General features: G+C 39.1%; 1 protein-coding gene across 1 annotated transcript; it reads right to left on the bottom strand.

Moving 5' to 3' along the window:
- Positions 1-10,091: 10,091 nt before the first annotated feature.
- On the bottom strand, positions 10,092-17,745 carry LOC120782245. Its single transcript, XM_040114412.1, has 8 exons — positions 17,373-17,745; positions 17,002-17,309; positions 16,580-16,885; positions 15,485-15,738; positions 10,861-11,007; positions 10,682-10,792; positions 10,469-10,626; positions 10,092-10,406 (listed from the first exon to the last, which is right to left on the bottom strand). The coding sequence occupies exons 1-8, from the start codon at positions 17,575-17,577 to the stop codon at positions 10,120-10,122; spliced, it is 1,776 nt and encodes a 591-aa protein (XP_039970346.1). The 5' UTR covers positions 17,578-17,745; the 3' UTR covers positions 10,092-10,119.
- Positions 17,746-18,458: the final 713 nt, after the last annotated feature.

Below are 18,458 nucleotides of genomic sequence, written 5' to 3'. Positions count from 1 at the left end.
CGATTACTCTAGGATTAATATTGTTACTCCAAACTACACATAAATTCTCACTAACTTTCAAGAACTCACATTAATAAGTCATCGAGAAAACTATTAAATAGGGCAAAGCGATATCTTGAAGTTTAGTATAAGAAACATCGTTTGAACAGCTCGTCCGGCAATCCATCGGCCCCCGGCACTTTGTTGTTCTTCAAACGGGTAATTGAAATTCGAACTTCTTCATGGAATGTTCGCTCCATCGTCATTGATTGATGAACCCGGGTTCACCATCTTCTGGTGCTAGCTTTTCACTGCCATTCAGCAGACTGGGGACGTGTTCCCTCCATAATTTTCGTATGCTCTGGGCATCTGTCACTAGATCATCCCTGGGGGTTCTACAAGAGTATGCTCTGTTCTTGAAACCTTCTGCCGGCCAACTTGTAAGGCTCTTCACACTCACGCATTTTGGCGACTTGCTGATGAGTGATCTTAGCAGGAGTGCAAGTAGAACAGATTATCCGTCGGCTGTCTGCTGTGAGTGCAACTTCTCGATGTCGAACTTTCCTTGTGTTTGTTGACGTGCGGTTTTTGCTGCACAAAGGTGGGTGCGTATCTTGGCTACAACAAGATAGTGGTCCGAGTCGATGTTAGGACCTCAGAGCGTACGCACGTCTAAAACACTGGAGAAGTGTCTTCCGTCTATCACAACATCTATGCTGGAATCTAGTACCACATATAACCATATTTCGGGCTCCGGCGAAGTCGATCAGCCTCAACCCTTTTGAGGATGCTTCATCGTGTAGGCTGAATTTACCGACCGTAGTGCCGAAGATACCTTCCTTGCCCACTCTGGCGTTAAAGTCGCAAAGCACGATTTTGACATCGTGGCATAGAAGGCATCTTTGGTCACATCGTCCTTCTCCTCCGTCGGGGCGTGAGCGCAAATCAGCAATATGCCTAGACGTTTATCCACCGGAGTGAATGCCATGACTCATTATCCTTATCCTTAGTACGTTTGTAGTCGTTCAAAAGGGGAGGTTTCTCATACGACGCTGTTGTGTCCTTTCCGTTGGAGGTAGTTTTTTACGTGGAGGGTCCCAAACTCAGCGCACAACCCTTGAGAAAGCTAATTCGCCTTTTTACTTTAGCTCATCTTCAAACGGGCGTTTTTTGTCTACCCAGAAGATACTTGGTCTAAAACTGAAAGTCGTGAATTGGTTGAGCCATATGTAAAAAAATATCCCAAGTGACTGGCGCTCAGAGAACTTTCACCACTTGCGTGACCTACCACAGAAATGACACCATTCTCTGAACACTAGGTCAGACAAATTTGAATGTACCGTTTATACGTGATGTTTCAATCTCTCTGGTTTCAATGCGCTATTTGGCACTCAAATATAACAAATAGCAACGCAAAGCATAAGTAATTCCTTAACCCACGTCTTCGCTTCCGGTTGGGAACCCCTTATATATGTACCTACGTAAATCCAATGACAAATAGTTCGAAAAAGTAATCCACCACTCCAGCTTTGCAATTTACTCTGAGGTGGAAAAAATCTTAAAACAAATCTATTGATTGGCCACTGCCAAGCAAACTAAGTAATAAACTTATCAATTGTAGACGTGATTATTGCAAGCATTCAGAGTTGTTGAAATCAGCATTATTGCTTGCTTCACGGCTCAGGCTCTGCGAAGAACACAAAAACAACAATTGCTTTTAATTTCACTAGTAGTCGCTCAATTATGATGAGCTAACAAAAGAGGAAGGCGGAAAAAATATTGATTCGGCTCCAGTAGCTGAAGTTAGAGCTTCTGATGCTGTCTTCAGTGCCGTCATTTTGCTGCATCCAATAATTACAGTAGACTATTACTAATACATAACGAGACCCTGTAGAGAATTTCATGGTTTAATAATCATTATTGGAAGAGGTTAATGTGCAACATGAAGTTATATTTGCAAAGAAAAAAACTGACGGGAAGAAGATTAGGTCAGAACCTTCAATCTTTAAATATAAAATTATGGTAAAAATCGAATAAATAAAATAGGGTTTTTAGAAATTTTATGTACGACAAACACACAACTGGCTAAAAACGATCCAAGCCCTATCTTAAGCTTTTTGGAACACAAGATCTTATCTAAGCAAAAAAGCAGTTAACTGCGGAAAATGCCTCTATCGGTGATATACACTAAACATAATATGAGGTAAAAGCATGGATTTAAACCATATTTAAACTTTTTTTTACGAAATTTCGAAATTAGAATATAAATCTTTACTGGTTAAAACCGATTAAGCGAAGCTTTATATACATAAAATAAGGTGGCATTGTATTTATTTTGAAAATTCTTTATTTATTCTTTCAAATCAATTTCATCCCCTTCAAAGTGATCCCCTACCGATGCAATGCACTTATGCCAACGGATTTTCCAATCTTCGAAACACTGGTTGTAGTCACTTTCCGGGATGGCCTTCAGTTCCGTCATCGCTGCGGCTTGAATCACCTCTATCGTATAAAAAAGGTGTCCCTGGAGCGGTCTTTTGAGCTTGGTGAACAGCTAGAAGTCGCAAGGTGCCAGATCAGGTGAATACGGTGGTTGCGGAACGATATGGGTTGAGTTTTTGGCGAAATGATCACGAATTACGAGGGCAGTATGGGATGGTGCATTATCGTGGTGTAAAAACATAGAATTGTCTCTCCACAATTCCGGCCTTTTTAGGCGGATAGCGTTACGCAAACGACGCATAACGTTCAAATAATATTCCTTGTTGACTGTTTGACCGATTGGAAGGAAATTATAATGCACAACACCACGATAATCGAAGAAAACAGTCAACATGACCTTGATTTTTGAGCGACTTTGGCGCGATTTTTTGGTCTCGGCTCTCTTTTGGCACGATATTAGCTCGATTGATCTGTTGTTTCGGGGTCGTGAGCATAGATCCAAGTCGCATCGCCAGTTATAATGCGTTTCATGACACCCTGATAGTCGTAAAGCATCGTTTCACGCACTTCAACGCGACGCTTTTTATCCAAAAAATTCAATGTTTTCGGTACCAGTCGAGATTTGACGCGCTTGAGGCCCAAAACATCCTTCAAAATGGTATTGGCTGAGCCTTTCGATATGCCAACTTCATCAGCATGGTCTCTAATTGTTAATCGACGGTTTTTCAACACCAAATCTTTGATTTTTTGAACGTGAGCTTCGTCGGTTGATGTTGATGGTCGCCCTGGACGCTCTTCGTCTTCGACACGCTCACGGCCGGCTTGGAACTCACTATACCACTTGTAAACATTTTTTTTAGACATAGCCTCATCACCAAAGGCTAATTATTGTTTCGCAAATATTGTTATGCATTTGAGTAATTCAGCTAAGATTTTTATACATATTTTATATTTTATATGGTATTTCAACTGTGTTAACTTCATTTCATAGTAACGGTTCAATTTTGAAACAGGGTATGTAGCAAAATCATTTAGCAATTGTATTGAAAGAAATAAGCGCAGAAGAATGGAAAAAATTAGATATATTTTTAGTGAGGACGTCATAGTTCACGCTGCATACACCACACTACTGGGTCAAGGAAAAATAAACGCTTTGAAAATGCTTTGAGACATCAAAAATTCCCCAACACGTGCGGGGAAATACAGAAGAGATTTCAAAATAGCAAAATCAGATCGAACAGAAGTTTCTTGTTTTACACCACAGCAAGACCTATCAATGTTTGTTGAAGCCGATTTAACACAGCGACAATATGAAATAATTAGAAACACAAATGAATCACTTTACCCGTGCTATGATCTGTTAATCAAAGCAAAACAAAGAATGTTACCCACCCAAGGATTTTATAGAAAAGGGAAAGCAGTTTACAAAGCCTAATTAATAGCACAATTATGAAATTATCGATTGCGAATGAAAGAATCCTCTGCTGCCTTAACGATAATGAAAGGAACTCGAAGATGCCGCAGACACAGACTCCAATATGTTTCTGAGCTCGTTTGTTCCTCTTAGAAAAACTTGTGGAAAGGAAGGAAAAAAATATACGGCAAAACCCTACACCGTCATCGCCTAGATATTGTAGACCAATTAGGTTTCGGTTTGTTAAAGAATTCGTGGATGTAACAAAAGAGGAAATAAGTTATGTTCAAGATGCTGTCAAAAAGTTGACGCGTACAGAAGTTAAATTGCATGAGAACCAATTTTTCTTTGAACGTACTATGTATGTTATATTTGTGGAGCCACATCTAAAGCTTTTAATAATCTGACTCAGATTATTCGCTTTCGAATGGCGACTATCTGTACTGCATGCCAGGATTCGATTTTTCGAAAGCATTTTACATCTGGCATACAAGTTACCCGTAAAAAAGTATTGACAAAAGAGATCGAAAGAAGAAAAAGAGGTAGAAGTACAAACAAAAGGAAATATTTAGGAAAGATTTCGTATAGAAACTGGGTTATTGATAGACATGCTGAAAGCAAATTTCGGCAATACCAATGATGGCATATTGGAAACCATCTCAAGTGGACATAAAATAGACACCAAAAGATTTGATGAGCATGCTATGGCAACGGCCAGATTGTATTTTGAACTCTATGGATGGCATCCCATGACTCCGACTATGCACAAAATATTAATATAGTATATACCAGCGCCGAAATTATTGAAAATGCAAACACAGAATCTGATATATCAGAGGTTGAAAGTGAGGGATAAATAAACAAATTTTAAATATATTTGCTTTAATCTTTAACTGATGGGTAGGGCGTTAATTACTTGTACTTCTTCTTCTTTACTGGCGTAGACACAGCTTACGCGATTATTGCCGACAAAAACGCGCCAGTCGTTTCTTCTTTTCGCTACGTCGCGCCAATTGGATATTCCAAGCGAAGCCAGGTCCTTCTCCACTTGGACCTTCCACCAGAGTGGAGGTCTTCTTCTTCCTCTGCTTCCCCCGGCGGGTACTGCGTCGAATACTTTCAGAGCTGGAGTGTTTTCGTCCATTCAATGTCGTCGAATATCTCATACAGCTCATCGTTTCATCGAATGCGATATTCGCCGTGGCCAACGCGCAAAGGACCATAAATCTTTCGCAGAACCTTTCTCTCGAAAACTCGCATCGTCGACTCATCAGTTGTTGTCATCGTCCATGCCTCAGCATCATACAGCAGAATGGGAATAGTGTGTGACTTATAAAGTTTGGTCTTTGTTCGTCGATAGAGAACTTTACTTCTTAATTGCCTACTCAGTCCGAAGTAGCACCTGTTGGTAAGAGTTATTCTGCGTTGGATTTCCGGGCTGACATTGTTGGTGGTGTTGATACTGGTCCCAAGATAGACGAAATTTTCTACGACTTCAAAGTTATGACTGCCAACAGTGACGTGAGAGCCAAGTCGCGAGTGCGACGACTATTTATTTGATGACAGGAGATATTTCGTCTTGTCCTCGTTCGTTGCTTTGATTCCTTGTCTAGTCTGGAGAAAGCAGAACTAACGACGCGGATGTAGAGGCTGATGATATCAATATCATCGGTATACGCCAGCATCTGTACACTTTTGTAAAGGATTGTACCTGCTCGATTAAGTTCTGCAGCTCAAATTATTTTCATCAGCAGCAGATTGAAGAAGTCGCACGATAGTGAGTGGACTTGTCTGAAACATCGTTTGGTATCGAACGACTCGAAGAGGTCCTTCCCGGTACTGACGGACCTTTTGACATTGCTCAACGTCAGCTTACACAACCGTATTATTTTTGCGGGAATACCAAATTCAGACATCGCGGCGTAAAGGCAGCTCCTTTTCGTGCTGTCGAAAACAGCTTTGAAATCGACGAAGAGGTTCTCTTTTCACCAGCCTTTTCCAAAATTTGGCGCATGGTGAATATCTGGTCGGTTATTGATTTGCCAGGTCTAAACCCGCACTGATTGTCGATGGTGGACTTTAATCTTTCACACAATACGCTTGATAGAACCTTAAACACGATGTTTAGGAGACTTATCCCACAGTTGTCGGCGCTGATTGTGGGCTCTCCATTTTTGTCGATTGGGCGGAGCACACTTAAATTCCAATCGTAGGGCATGCTTTCGTCCGACCATATTTTACAAAGAAGCTGATGCATGCTCCTTATCAGTTCTTCGCCGCCGTGTTTGAATAGCTCAACCGGCAATCCATCGGCCCCCGCCGCTTTGCTGTTCTTCAGACGGATAATTGCTATTCGAACTTCTTCATAGTCGGGCAATGGAACTTCTGCTCCATCGTCATCGGTTGGGGAATCGGGTTCGCAGTGTGTTTGTAGTTCGATTTCACACTACATGTAGGAATGTCAGTATAATATTACCTGCCGAATTTAGTAGAAATCGATAAAGTAGGTGCTGGGATATGGGTGCCTACTCCCTAAAATAAGAAGTAGTGCCTTAGCACAATAAAAAATAAACATATAATGTATATAATATATATTATATAATATATTGTATATTTATAGGTACATATGTATGCAATTACAAAAAAGTTCCTACTAAAAACATTACAAATAAGAAAAAACAAAATCTGCCCAATTGCGCGCCACTCTTGTGTATAGTTAATGGTGGTTGTGTTGCTGCCACCGTAAATCAGTTGGTTTTTGTAATCCAGCCACGAAAAGACAACCTTTTCAGCTACTGATCAGTCTGATGTTAGCTGCTGCTTCTGAGCTGAATTTACCATACCGCTGCTAAAAATAATGAATGAAATTATAGAGTAAACAACAAATGTTGCGATTTAATTCGATACTTGCAATCGCAATTTGCTGATGTTCTCTTGTTCTTATTGCAATCATGTCAGCTGTATGTGTGTATGTAAGTATTAAGCTATAGATATGTAGCGTACTATGGACAACTTTAAACATTTAACTTTACTCACGAGTTCGTTGCTACAAAGCAACCACAAACGATTTTTGCAATTGCAACAATTTTTGTTTCAAAGAGGAAAAATTGAAATTTTTCTGATTCCATCACTAACAACGACCGACCCACTAACCCAGAGCCGTACTTTCATTTATTGCTCAATTGACTGTTGGCAATGTTTGTCATTTAGAGTTTTGATCTATTTATTTAGTCACCAAAATGCTTTTTGTTTTTTATTGCAAGTGAAATACAATATTATCCCTCACAAATGCAAAAGTTTGCTTACAACAAATTGATTGTAATCGATAAATTTGCATGATTCGATAAAAAGACGTGCAACATTTCAGATACAAGTAGATATGGCAAAAACAAGAGGGACTAGTTCGGGTATAACTATAAAGACGAACAACGCTAAATCGACTCAGCTTGTTACCCCAATAATTTATATACATTGTAACAAAAATGCAACCAGAAATTGTAATTAAATTCTCTGGGCAAAAGATATTTCAAAAAATGGTAGAATTGTCCTTAATTATTACAGCAACTGCTAAACTTAAATTTTGTATCTTGAAGACATGCCTCGTTCTGGACAACCTTCAACCTCTTCAACTTAAGAAAATATTAAAAAAGTGGAGGATATGGTGCTTGAAAATTGTCAGGCTAGTATAAGAGAGATGGCAAAAGAGCTCCACATTTCTCACGGGTGCGTTCTAATGATTTTGGTGCACATTTTGGGTATGAAACGCGTTCTTGTTCGACTCGTCCTGTTAAAGCTGAGTACCGTAAACATGTCTCTTTGGACATGTTTGATCGTACGGATTCCGTTCCCACATTTCATGGATTCATATACTTCCTCCAAATGCTGAATGTAACTGTCAATGTCATGGGTTTACTGGAGAAGTCGTCGGCATAAGTGTATTACATCCGGTGTGAATTACTTTGAAGGCCATAAAATAAAATAAATAAATAAAAATTGTTCAAAATTGAAAAAAATGACCCATTTTTGACATACATACGTATCAGAAAGAGATTCTCACTCAATTTCAGTGATACCCTTCACAATGTGACCGATGTTTTCAATAAAAGGTGAGCCGTAGACACTGTGGTCTCCGTATACGATAAATGGGGATTGAAAAGTTAATGCCCGACACCACGGTGGCAATTTCTGGCAAGATTTCGATGCCTGACTTACATATATTATATAAAACGATAGAATCAGATTTGGTTTAAAATAGTAAAATATTTATGGCTTTTATCCGATTTTGCTAATTTTCTATATTAAGATCTCAAATTTTGTTTATAATTGGTCGAGTTGTTCCTGAGATATGAGATAAAAAGTTGTCGGTGCTTCCTATGCAGCTCTTTCGTACCACAAATAATAATTTGACGGTTATAAACGGTTCCACTTCGTAGATCGGCAATATCGACTTCCCCCATTTGCTAGGGAATACGTCCACCAAGTTTCATTAAGTAATCTCAAGTTAAGTTAAAGCTTATATACAGGCAAACAAATCAACTTCCGAAATTCAACTCGTCTTGTCATTCTTGTAAATTTGATATAACGTGTGATCCAAGTAGAGGTGCTTTTTTCAATAGCCCTTTTTTGACAGATCACGAATGAGTCGCGTCAAGCTGTTTTGTTATTTTTGTTCTGTATTTTTTGACATTTCATCATGGAAAGACTTGCGCCTGAACAACGTTTACAAATTGTTCAACTTTATTACGAAAATTCACGACCTGTAAAGAATATAATGGGTTGTCAAGTCTTGCGGTATTTTTATTGATTTTTTTTTATTGAAATTGAATTTTTGATGACTCATGCCCAGCTCTTGACCGATGCTACGGCTGCTACTATGCCGGTCTCTTTCGACCAATTCAGCGATTTTATCGCAATTTTCGACGACAGACCTTCCGGAGCATGGCGCATCTTCGACGACCTCTACACCAGAACGAAAACGTTGAAACTATCTTTGTGCGGTGGAAATGGAAACTGTATCGGGTCCTTAAACTGCACAAATTTTATTGGCGGCTTGAGATGCATTTTTGCCTTTATCGTAGTAGTACTGGAAAATATGCCGTATTCTCTCTTTATTTTGCTCCATGTTTGCGACGCTATAACTCACGAACGACTTAAAAGAAACGACAATCAATGAAGCACGTGTTAGCGCGTGAAATGAGCTTTCCAAAAAGGTATAGCATGACCCGATGCGACGAATAAAACTAGAACTACGCGCTTTCAGCGCCAACTAGCGAAAATACCGCCAGACTTTTTTGACAACCTATTATTTTGCACGTTTCGTTCAATTTATGGCCAACCTAATCGGCCTACTGGCGTACTAATTGTTTAACCATCACCTTTATTAAGACCTAGCATTCATTATTGGATAATATTCGACCGAATAGCCCGCGCCAAGCACGCAGTGAAGAAAATATAGCAGCCGTAGCTGAAAGACGAAGACCGAAGACTATCGTATGGAACAACTTGACGCATTTTACGTCGAGATCATAAATTGAAAGCGCATAAAATACAACTTGTTCAAAAACTGAAGCCGCTCCACATTCTCAAGCGTCATCGCTTCGCTCTATGGGCTCGTGAAAAGTTCCAAGAAGACCCGACGTTTTCGAGCCAAATTTTGTTCAGCGATGAGGTCCATTTCTGGCTCAGGGGGTATGTAAGCAAGCAAAATTGCCACATTTGGGACGAAGAGCAACCTAAAGAGATACAAGAGCTGCCATTTCATCGAGAAAAGACAACGGTTTGGTGTAGTTTATGGGCCGGTGGAATCATTGGTCCGTATTTCTTCAAAAATGATACCGGTGAGAATGTAGCTGTCAATGGCGACCGTTATCGCGTCATGATAACCGCCTAGTTGATACTTGAAATTGAAGCTCGTGATTTCGCCGACATTTGGTTTCAACAAAACGTTCTTAGACAATAGATGGAATCATACAAAGCATGAGTTAAGTATGGTTCAATACTTCCCATACACCCATATAGTGTTATCGTTATTCTTCTAGACTTTACGCGAAATATATTATATCGATCAATATAGCCTATGTAAATTATTAGTAGCTGATAAATTTATGGTATATATAAATTTTAATAATTGTAACAAAACTTCAGTCAAAATACATATAGATATATTAACATATTAATTGTAAAATATTTCGTTATGTGAATATGAATTCTACTACAAAATTTTACCAAATATATTTATGTATACACAATTTAGAAACTCCAACAATCCATAAAAGAACGAAAATTTAATCTTCTTTTTTAGACAGCTCTTCGACCAGTTTTGCACTCTGTGCTTTGATCTGCTTGCGATTGGGAACATTTTGCAAAGGTTTCGATTCCTGCAATAGATCTTCCTCTTCCTCCTGCTCTTGCACCTCGTTGCTATCGCCGGCATCTTCGATTTCCATGCTATCGAGGAACTCATTCTGGTAGCTATCAATGTAGCGCTCCATTGTGGCGGCTGGCACCTCCTCTTTGTAGGCGCGCATTAACTTATACACCTTTCGGATAACCGAATGCATAATTGTATCAACTAAAAGGAAAAGTCACTAGTTTTTACTCTGACAACTTCATGTAAAGAGTATAAATTATTACTATTCTCCTCGTAATGTTCGGGGGGACAAGCGCGCATGGTCAACATCTCGAACTTCAACAGCGGTAAGCGTAAATACGAATTTGGATATTTTATACGCGAAGGCTTATCAGGGCGATCGACATGGCGGAGTATCTCGCTCAAGTTCCACAAAGAGAAGCTGTGAGAGGAAACACAAAAAATTAAAATGAATTACGTAAAATTTTGACAGATACCGCAGCATCACATATGCATCGGCACGATTCTTGATGTACGCAATCAATTTCTCTTCTTCTTTATCCTCCTCTTTAATGGCGTCTTTCAGTTCCTGTATGCGATCGAGTCGCCTAAATTTTGGTTGAACACGAATGTTAATGAAAAGTATACAACGTCCGACATAGTTCATAAGACTCACTCAATCTCCTGCTCCGACAAATTATTGACCAAAATGCCCTCCAACACCTCAGCACGCTTCATCTTTGTTTCCAGCGTTTGATGCCCAAGCATATCGTTCTCGATCATTTTATTCAACTTGAAGTTATTCTCCACTTGTGATTTTATCCTAGGAAAGAAGGCAAATAATGAAATAAACAGAAACAATTTACAAGTAGTGTTGCTAGGAACGCAATATGGAGACTTATATCGTCTAACCACATTTTGTCTTTCTTATAAAAAAATTTATATTTGAGGACAAAAAGTTTGGTAATTTTCTATTTCGAACTTTGAGGAGATACTGCTTTGATAACATGTTCTATCTGCAAAATAAATTTAGAGTAAAAATTTAATTTTGTATATTTAACAGTTTTTAAAAAGCATGCCATTTCGAAACTCGAGAAAATACGATTTTACACACCCAAATGCCCAAAAAATAAGGTGACATTATATTTATTTTGAAAATTCTTTATTTATTCTTCCAAATCAATTTCATCCCCTTCAAAGTTATCTCCTCCCGATGCAATGCACTTATGCCAACGGATTTTCCAATCTTCGAAACACTGGTTGTAGTCACTTTCCGGGATGGCCTTCACTTCCGTCTTCGCTGCTGCTTGAATCTCCTCTATCGTATAAAAACGGTGTCCCCGGATCGGTCTTTAGAGCTTGGTAAATAGCCAGTAGTCGCACGGCGCCATATCAGGTGAATACGGTGGTTGCGGAACGATATGGGTCGAGTTTTTGGCGAAATGATCACGAATTACGAGGGCAGTATGGGATGGTGCATTATCGTGGTGTAAAAGCCAAGAATTTTCTTTCCATAATTCCGGCCTTTTTAGGCGGATAGCGTTACGCAAACGACGCATAACGTTCAAATAATATTCCTTGTTGACTGGTTGACCGGTTGGAAGGAATTCATAATGCACAACACCACGATAATCGAACAAAACAGTCAACATGACCTTGATTTTTGAGCGACTTTGGCGCGATTTTTTGGTCTCGGCTCTCTTTTGGCACGATATTGCTCGATTGATCTGTTGTTTCGGGGTCGTAAGCATAGATCCAAGTCTCATCGCCAGTTATAATGCGTTTCATGACACCCTGATAGTCGGAAAGCATCGTTTCACGCACTTCAACGCGACGCTTTTTATCCAAAAAATTCAATGTTTTCGGTACCAGTCGAGATTTGACGCGCTTGAGGCCCAAAATATCCTTCAAAATGGTATTGGCTGAGCCTTTCGATATGCCAACTTCATCAGCAAAGTCTCTAATTGTTAATCGACGGTTTTTCAACGCCAAATCTTTGATTTGTTGAACGTGAGCTTCGTCGGTTGAGGTTGATGGTCGCCCTGGACGCTCTTTGTCTTCCACACGTTCACGGCCGGCTTGGAACTCACTATACCACTTGTAAACATAGCCTCATCACCAAAGGCTTTCTGCACCATCCTCAACGTATCCGCAGCAGAAAATTGATTCCGTAAACAAAATTTAATGCAAATTCTTTGCTCAACAAATTTCGACATCGCAAAAAACGAAAAACTCACTTTTAACAGCTCACAAAACGACACGTATCTCAAACACTAATGAATATTTTGACGTGAAATTTGACATAAATGTGACTGACAGTACTACCAACCTAAAAAATAATAATTCTCCAAATCCTTCGACGCGCGCAGTTTAGATTCAAATGTCACCTTATTTTTTTGGCGCAGTAATACATATTTTTGGCTCATTCAATTGTAGATAAGGCGGCATTCAGTTGAATGACAAGGAATACCTTCAAATAAGACTTTCACGTCATGATAATCCTTCTTCTTTACTGAATAAACCTGAGAATCTTTCATACCATTGTATTTGATGGGATATTTGAACATCAGAATTTAGTAAATTCCATTGTTTTAAACGCGGTACCAATAATTCTGCTTCATTTTTCGATAGATTTAAGTCTTTTTATTTATTGAAGTCTTCAGGATTGATGAGACGTGGTATTTTTCGTTCTGATTCCAGAAGGAATTCGGAATGTATGCGACATTATATGGGCACGAAATTCAAATATTGTAAAATCATCATATTGCTTAAAAGCAAATATTTTCGATTTTTGATCATCCCTTACCATATAAGTTTGCATGTTCTTCTTCATTGGCATAGCCACCGCTTACGCGGTTATAGCCGAGTTTACACAAGCGCTCCAGTCGTTCTTCCTTTTCAATGTTTGGCGCCAATTGAAGATTCAAAGTAAAGCCAGGTCCTTCTCCACCTAGTATTTTCAACGGAATGGAGGTCTTCTTTTCCTATGCTTGCCCGGCGAGTACTGCGTCGAACACTGTCAGAGCCGGAGCGTTTTCATCCATTCGGTCATGACCTAGTTAGCGTAGCCGCTGTTCCTTAATTCGCTGAACTATTTCAATGTCGTCGTACATCTCGTACGGCTAGCTCATCGTTCCATCGACTGCGGTATTCGCGCCAACTCATCAGTTGTTATCAGTGTCCATGCCTTTGAACCATATGGCAAGACGGGGATGATTAGGGGTTTTTAAAGTTGGGTCTATTTTCGTCGAGAAAGGACTTTTGTTGGATGACTGGAGATATTTCGTCGAGCTCTCGTTTACTACCAAACTCATTTGCTTCGCTTTTGCACTTGGTGAATATCTGGTCAGTAGTTGATTAGTAGAACGAAACTTTAACATATAGCGCAAGCAGCTCACGATTTCCGGTCTTCGGCCAAGTATCCTCTGGATAGCCAAAAACCATCCGTTTGAAGGCGAGCTAAAGTGAGAAGGCGAATCATACCTCCCGCCACAAAAATCCAAAACAAGGTTAAATTCAAACGGCAATCGGTTCTGATATCATATCATATCAAACATTGGAAATCATTGAATACACAACTAGAGGACAAGCAGCTCCGAAGGAAGCCCTGAAGGTGTCTTCCAAAATAAACAGGACATCAAAGAAAAAAAACAGAATAAATGGTTTTTTCGGCAAAATCAATTTGTTTTATTCAAAATAGTCTCTTTCTGCTTCAATACAGCTTTTTGCACGGTCTAAAAGCATGTTGAACGAGTGTTTTAGCTCGTTGCAAGCCTTTTGAATGGCCTCTACGTCTGCATAACGCTTTACTTTCATGGGCAAATGCATTTGAATACGAGTGGTTGATGGTTAAAATGTGATTTTTAGTCAAATAATCGTCCTTCGAATGTTGGATTCTGAGCAATTTTTGATCGCCAGTCAATTTGAGCGGAACAAACCGTGCACACACCTTTCGTAAGCCCAAATGTTCGGTCAAAATGCGATAAATCGATGTTTTGGAGATGTTCAATTCCAATTCTATGAATTTCAATGATGATTTCGGCTGATTTTTGATGAATTCACGCACAGTTTCGATGGAGTTTCCGGCGATCACGGATTTTGTTTGGCCAACATGTTGATCGTCATTTATGTCCGCACGACCACTTTGAAAACGTTGAAACCACTCGTGCACTCTGCTACGGGATAGGCAATCATCGCCATAAACTTGTTTCATCAATTGAAACGTTTCGGTAAAAGTTTTACCTATTTTAAAACAAAATTTAATGTTGGCTCTTTGTTCGAAGCTCATTTTCGCACCGATAACACAAGCATACTGACACTTAAAACAAAATAACTTCACTTCCAATTTATGAAATGTCATGAAATTCTCACTGGACAATGGATAAAAATAGCAGTTTCTAACGCATTAGTCGGCATATAGACCACCCTGGTGGCGCCGGATTCAAAAAGTCCTGTTTATTTTGGAATGTACTTTGTACTTACTTCTAATTTTTATACTAATATTACCACCTTTATATTTCGGTATAATACTAAAATTATTATAAACACGATACTGCAAATGTTTTAATAAATAAAAATCATCCGTTTATGTCTAAATTTAGCGCTTTAAACTTACGTTTTCGGTTAATGGCGCTTTGTGAACGTGGTATTGGTACGATTACGTTCATCTACGAACTACGCCTTACTTTTTTGCCAAGGAACGCGTGTGCTAAATTTCATCATGATCATGCATATATGTATATAGTATGACCCTATATCTATCTCGATTAGTTTTAGGTGATACATACAACCTGTAGGTGAACAAAACTACAACTGGTTGCAAGAGTATAAAAGAACACTATGTGGGTATGCGTACTATGACAGCTGGCCCAATATTGCAAATCATTTGCTAAGCCTCAGTAGACGGAAATTAAAGAGCGAGAGCAAGAGAGCCGTTTAATATGAAACAAATAGCAAAGTTAATGTGGTCACAATAAAATCTTAGACAGGCTAATAAGAACAAAATCAAAACTGTCCTCAAAAAAGGAGTGGGGTTTAAAGGAGGTAAGGAGGTGAAGATATCAGCGTAATATACACAAATGGAATAAAAATTCAACGCAGTGTAGTGATGGATAGTGTGTTTAGAATAATTCAACATATCCCTCTCTTTGGTTGATCTTACTTTGCCAGTATCCTTCATAAGAAAGTAGCAACTAAATTATGTACAAAACCGAGCATTTGTAGCATGCAAATTTAATAATTAAATAAGCCCATATTATGTAACTTAAAATGAATAAAACTTTATAAATATTTTCTCTCACCTTGGGTAAATCTCTTTAGCTTGAGAGCAAAGCGTTGCGAATTTTACTTGTTTTATGGTGTCCTCAATGACTTCCAACTCATTCTTGAGGAACAACATACTCGCTGTTTCACGGACATAACGTTTAGCATTCGATAAGGGGTCTTCCGGCTTCTGTGCAAGTTTGGGTACACTTGCCCGTTTTCCCTCCTTGCGGTATTGAGACATCATTTGGAGTTTACTTTGCATACTTTTACGCGATTTATCTTCCATTTGCTAAATTAGTGTCAATATGAAATATACAGTTGAAAATATGATTGAAGAAAGCTTAATCATAGTTGATAAGAGTTGGGGATAACAAGATTTGATGTTTCTCCTACATTAGAATATCAAGTTTCTTCTGGCTAGCCTGAATCCAACAATCGCTAAAGAACTATACGACATTAAGGGAGCGGTCGGACTGGAAATACGTCGAAGGGCCTTGCGTGCGCTCGATGAACACTGTATAAAATGTCGTAGAAACATTTCGTCACTTTCTGCTGTTCTGATCACTTCACGTTAGACAGAGGTTGAAACATCTTAAATGTTATACCTTCAATGAACCAAATTAATGTCTAGAACTGAAATTTTTCTATACGACGATGTCGACAAAAGCATGGTAAAGAAAATCAAAACCCGATGTGACGAGCTACCTGGGTGCAAAACAGCAAAAGTCATGTGCAAAACGGTAGATCGAAAGTTCACAAAATTCCAATTGATACTCTATAGAAAAGACTGTAGGAACATGATGGGAATACTAATTGGTCACTTTCTGGTGGAAACACACGCCGTCAGATACTGGAAATGTCTAGAGCCGGCACCAGAGAAATAATGCAAGATCTCTTCTGCACTTGCCCCGCATTGGCAAGACTACGCTGTAAGCTTCTGGGGTCCCCATGGTATGATATCTATAGGAGGTATCGATAGTGAAGCCGCAAGGTCCGTAAAAATTCGCGTCATTCGTTATCAACAGATTTCCATCTGGCATCGCAAAGGACCAAAACTGGTCTACGGCGTGGCTTATTGGCCTACCAGATTAAGCTAACCTAAACTTTATCACCACAAAATAAACTCTTACCCTATACTCCTCACTAAGTTCCTTGAACTTCGCAATCGCCGGCATGCCCAAATACAGAATGTGTTTAATGAAATTGGATTGATCCTCAATGTCTTGGCTGAGCGAACGCAAAATTGGCTCATAAAAAATGCCATCGTGTCGCAGCACCTGGATCATCTTCCTGTAAGTGCCATTAATAGTTTTTATCGCCTTTAAGCGTACGTTGGAGTTCTCAATTTTCTTGCGAAAAACGCGCGACTTCAACTCCTCCTCCAATACGAACTCGTTCTCGTACTTGATGCGATTTTGCAAAACAGCGCGCTCGAGCTGAGAGGAAGAGAGGCAGTATTAATTATACAGAGAGCGAGAGATAGACAAAGGCGGTGAATTAAATATTTTTTAGTAAAGTAAATATCGGAAATAATATAAACTGTAATGCCGACCAGTTTTTCCTTGTATACATTCTTCAACTGATCCAGCCGAAACTTTAAGCGATCCCGTTCCTTGCGCATTACAAATGTGCGCTGATTAATATTGTCCACAACCAGTTCAACGGGCATCTTCTGATACAAGCGCTGCATGTCCTTGTGGTTGATTAGAAAATTTCGTATCTTCTTGGTATTGTCGCCGTAGAGCACATTGGAGAGCTTCGTACGTCCGTCGCGGCATTGACGCTTCAAATTGCGGTTTTCGCGTATGTAACGCTTGTGATTAGCTGCCGCTTCTAGCTTTTTGAAAACCAAACGCTTTGCTGCTCAATGTAGGATTGCAGTTATGATCACATCTTCGATTTTCATTTGAGTCAAAAACTTACATAATAAGTCAGCCATGCCCTTGAATTGCTCCGTCAAGGAGGTTGGAGTCCAGCGATCATCAATGACCATATGTTGACGCACAAATGAGACACCGAAGAAGCCGTGTGTTCGGACGGCGCGCGGATGTACTGGCTTCGGTGCCATTATAAGATTTGCTGGCTGCCGAGCTGCATGCTTTTCTCGCAAACTCTTGATTCCAACCATTTTTATTTGCTTGAGAATTACTTTAAGGCGTTACTAAACAATTTATGTTCTTCAGAATTTATTATTTGCTTTGCTATTTGCCAATTTTTCACGTATTTAATTGCTGTTATTCTTCTGAAAAAAAATCACGTAGTCACAATTCTCTTATAAAAATTTTCACATGTGACAATGAATATTATTTGTAACTTGAATCGTTTCTGAAGATCATAAAAAGGCAAAGGTTTAAATACCAAATAATTTCTGAAAACTTTTGAGCATATTTTTACTTGATATTTGATGGCTTTTTTGTTGAGTATTTTTTGTTAAAAACTTTAAAGTAAATTTAATATAAGATTTTAGCTAATTTGATAACAGTTTGCTATGAAAATTTGACGACATTTTATAAAGGGTGATTCATTTCGAGGTTTTCTACTTTTTTTAAGGAAAAACATAGAAACTTCAAATTTAATGAGGAATGTTTATTATCATTCGAAAGAACATTCTTTGGCATTTATTTTTTTAAGTTTCTCTCTTTAAAACGTTGGCCACGGCCACGTCTCAGATGGTCCATCCCTTGAGACCAATTTTCGATGATTCATTTTAGCATTTCGACTGTTAATTGACGAATGACACGCGTGATGTTTTGCTCCTTGACCTGAATCGAAGCGGGATTGTCCGCATTTACACGTCCCCAGGGAAAAGTCTAACGCTGTGACATCACACGATCTTGGTAGTATCTGCTCAGCCAAGTATTCTCTCAATAAATCCATTGACGAATACGATGGTCGGAATTGGCGCCGTCTTATTGAAACCAGATGACGCCGAGATCACGAGCTTCAATGTCAGGCCTCAAATAGTCGGTTTTCATGGCGCGATAATAGTCTCCATTAACGGTTACGTTC

This window comes from Bactrocera tryoni, chromosome 1 (genome assembly GCF_016617805.1).
Source record: "Bactrocera tryoni isolate S06 chromosome 1, CSIRO_BtryS06_freeze2, whole genome shotgun sequence".
Taxonomy (NCBI): Eukaryota; Metazoa; Arthropoda; class Insecta; order Diptera; family Tephritidae; genus Bactrocera; species Bactrocera tryoni.
The sequence above is the reverse complement of the archived record's forward strand: the minus strand, read 5'-3'. Positions and strand labels throughout refer to the sequence as shown.

What these genes read in the sequence shown, in the direction of transcription:
- LOC120782245 (XM_040114412.1), bottom strand. Translation starts at nt 17,577, where the DNA reads ATGGTTGGAATCAAGAGTTTGCGAGAAAAGCATGCAGCTCGGCAGCCA. An exon ending in ATGTATACAAGGAAAAACTG is followed by an intron (nt 16,886 to 17,001) that starts GTCGGCATTACA and finishes TCTTCCTCTCAG; the next exon opens with CTCGAGCGCGCTGTTTTGCA. An exon ending in AACTTAGTGAGGAGTATAGG is followed by an intron (nt 15,739 to 16,579) that starts GTAAGAGTTTAT and finishes ACACTAATTTAG; the next exon opens with CAAATGGAAGATAAATCGCG.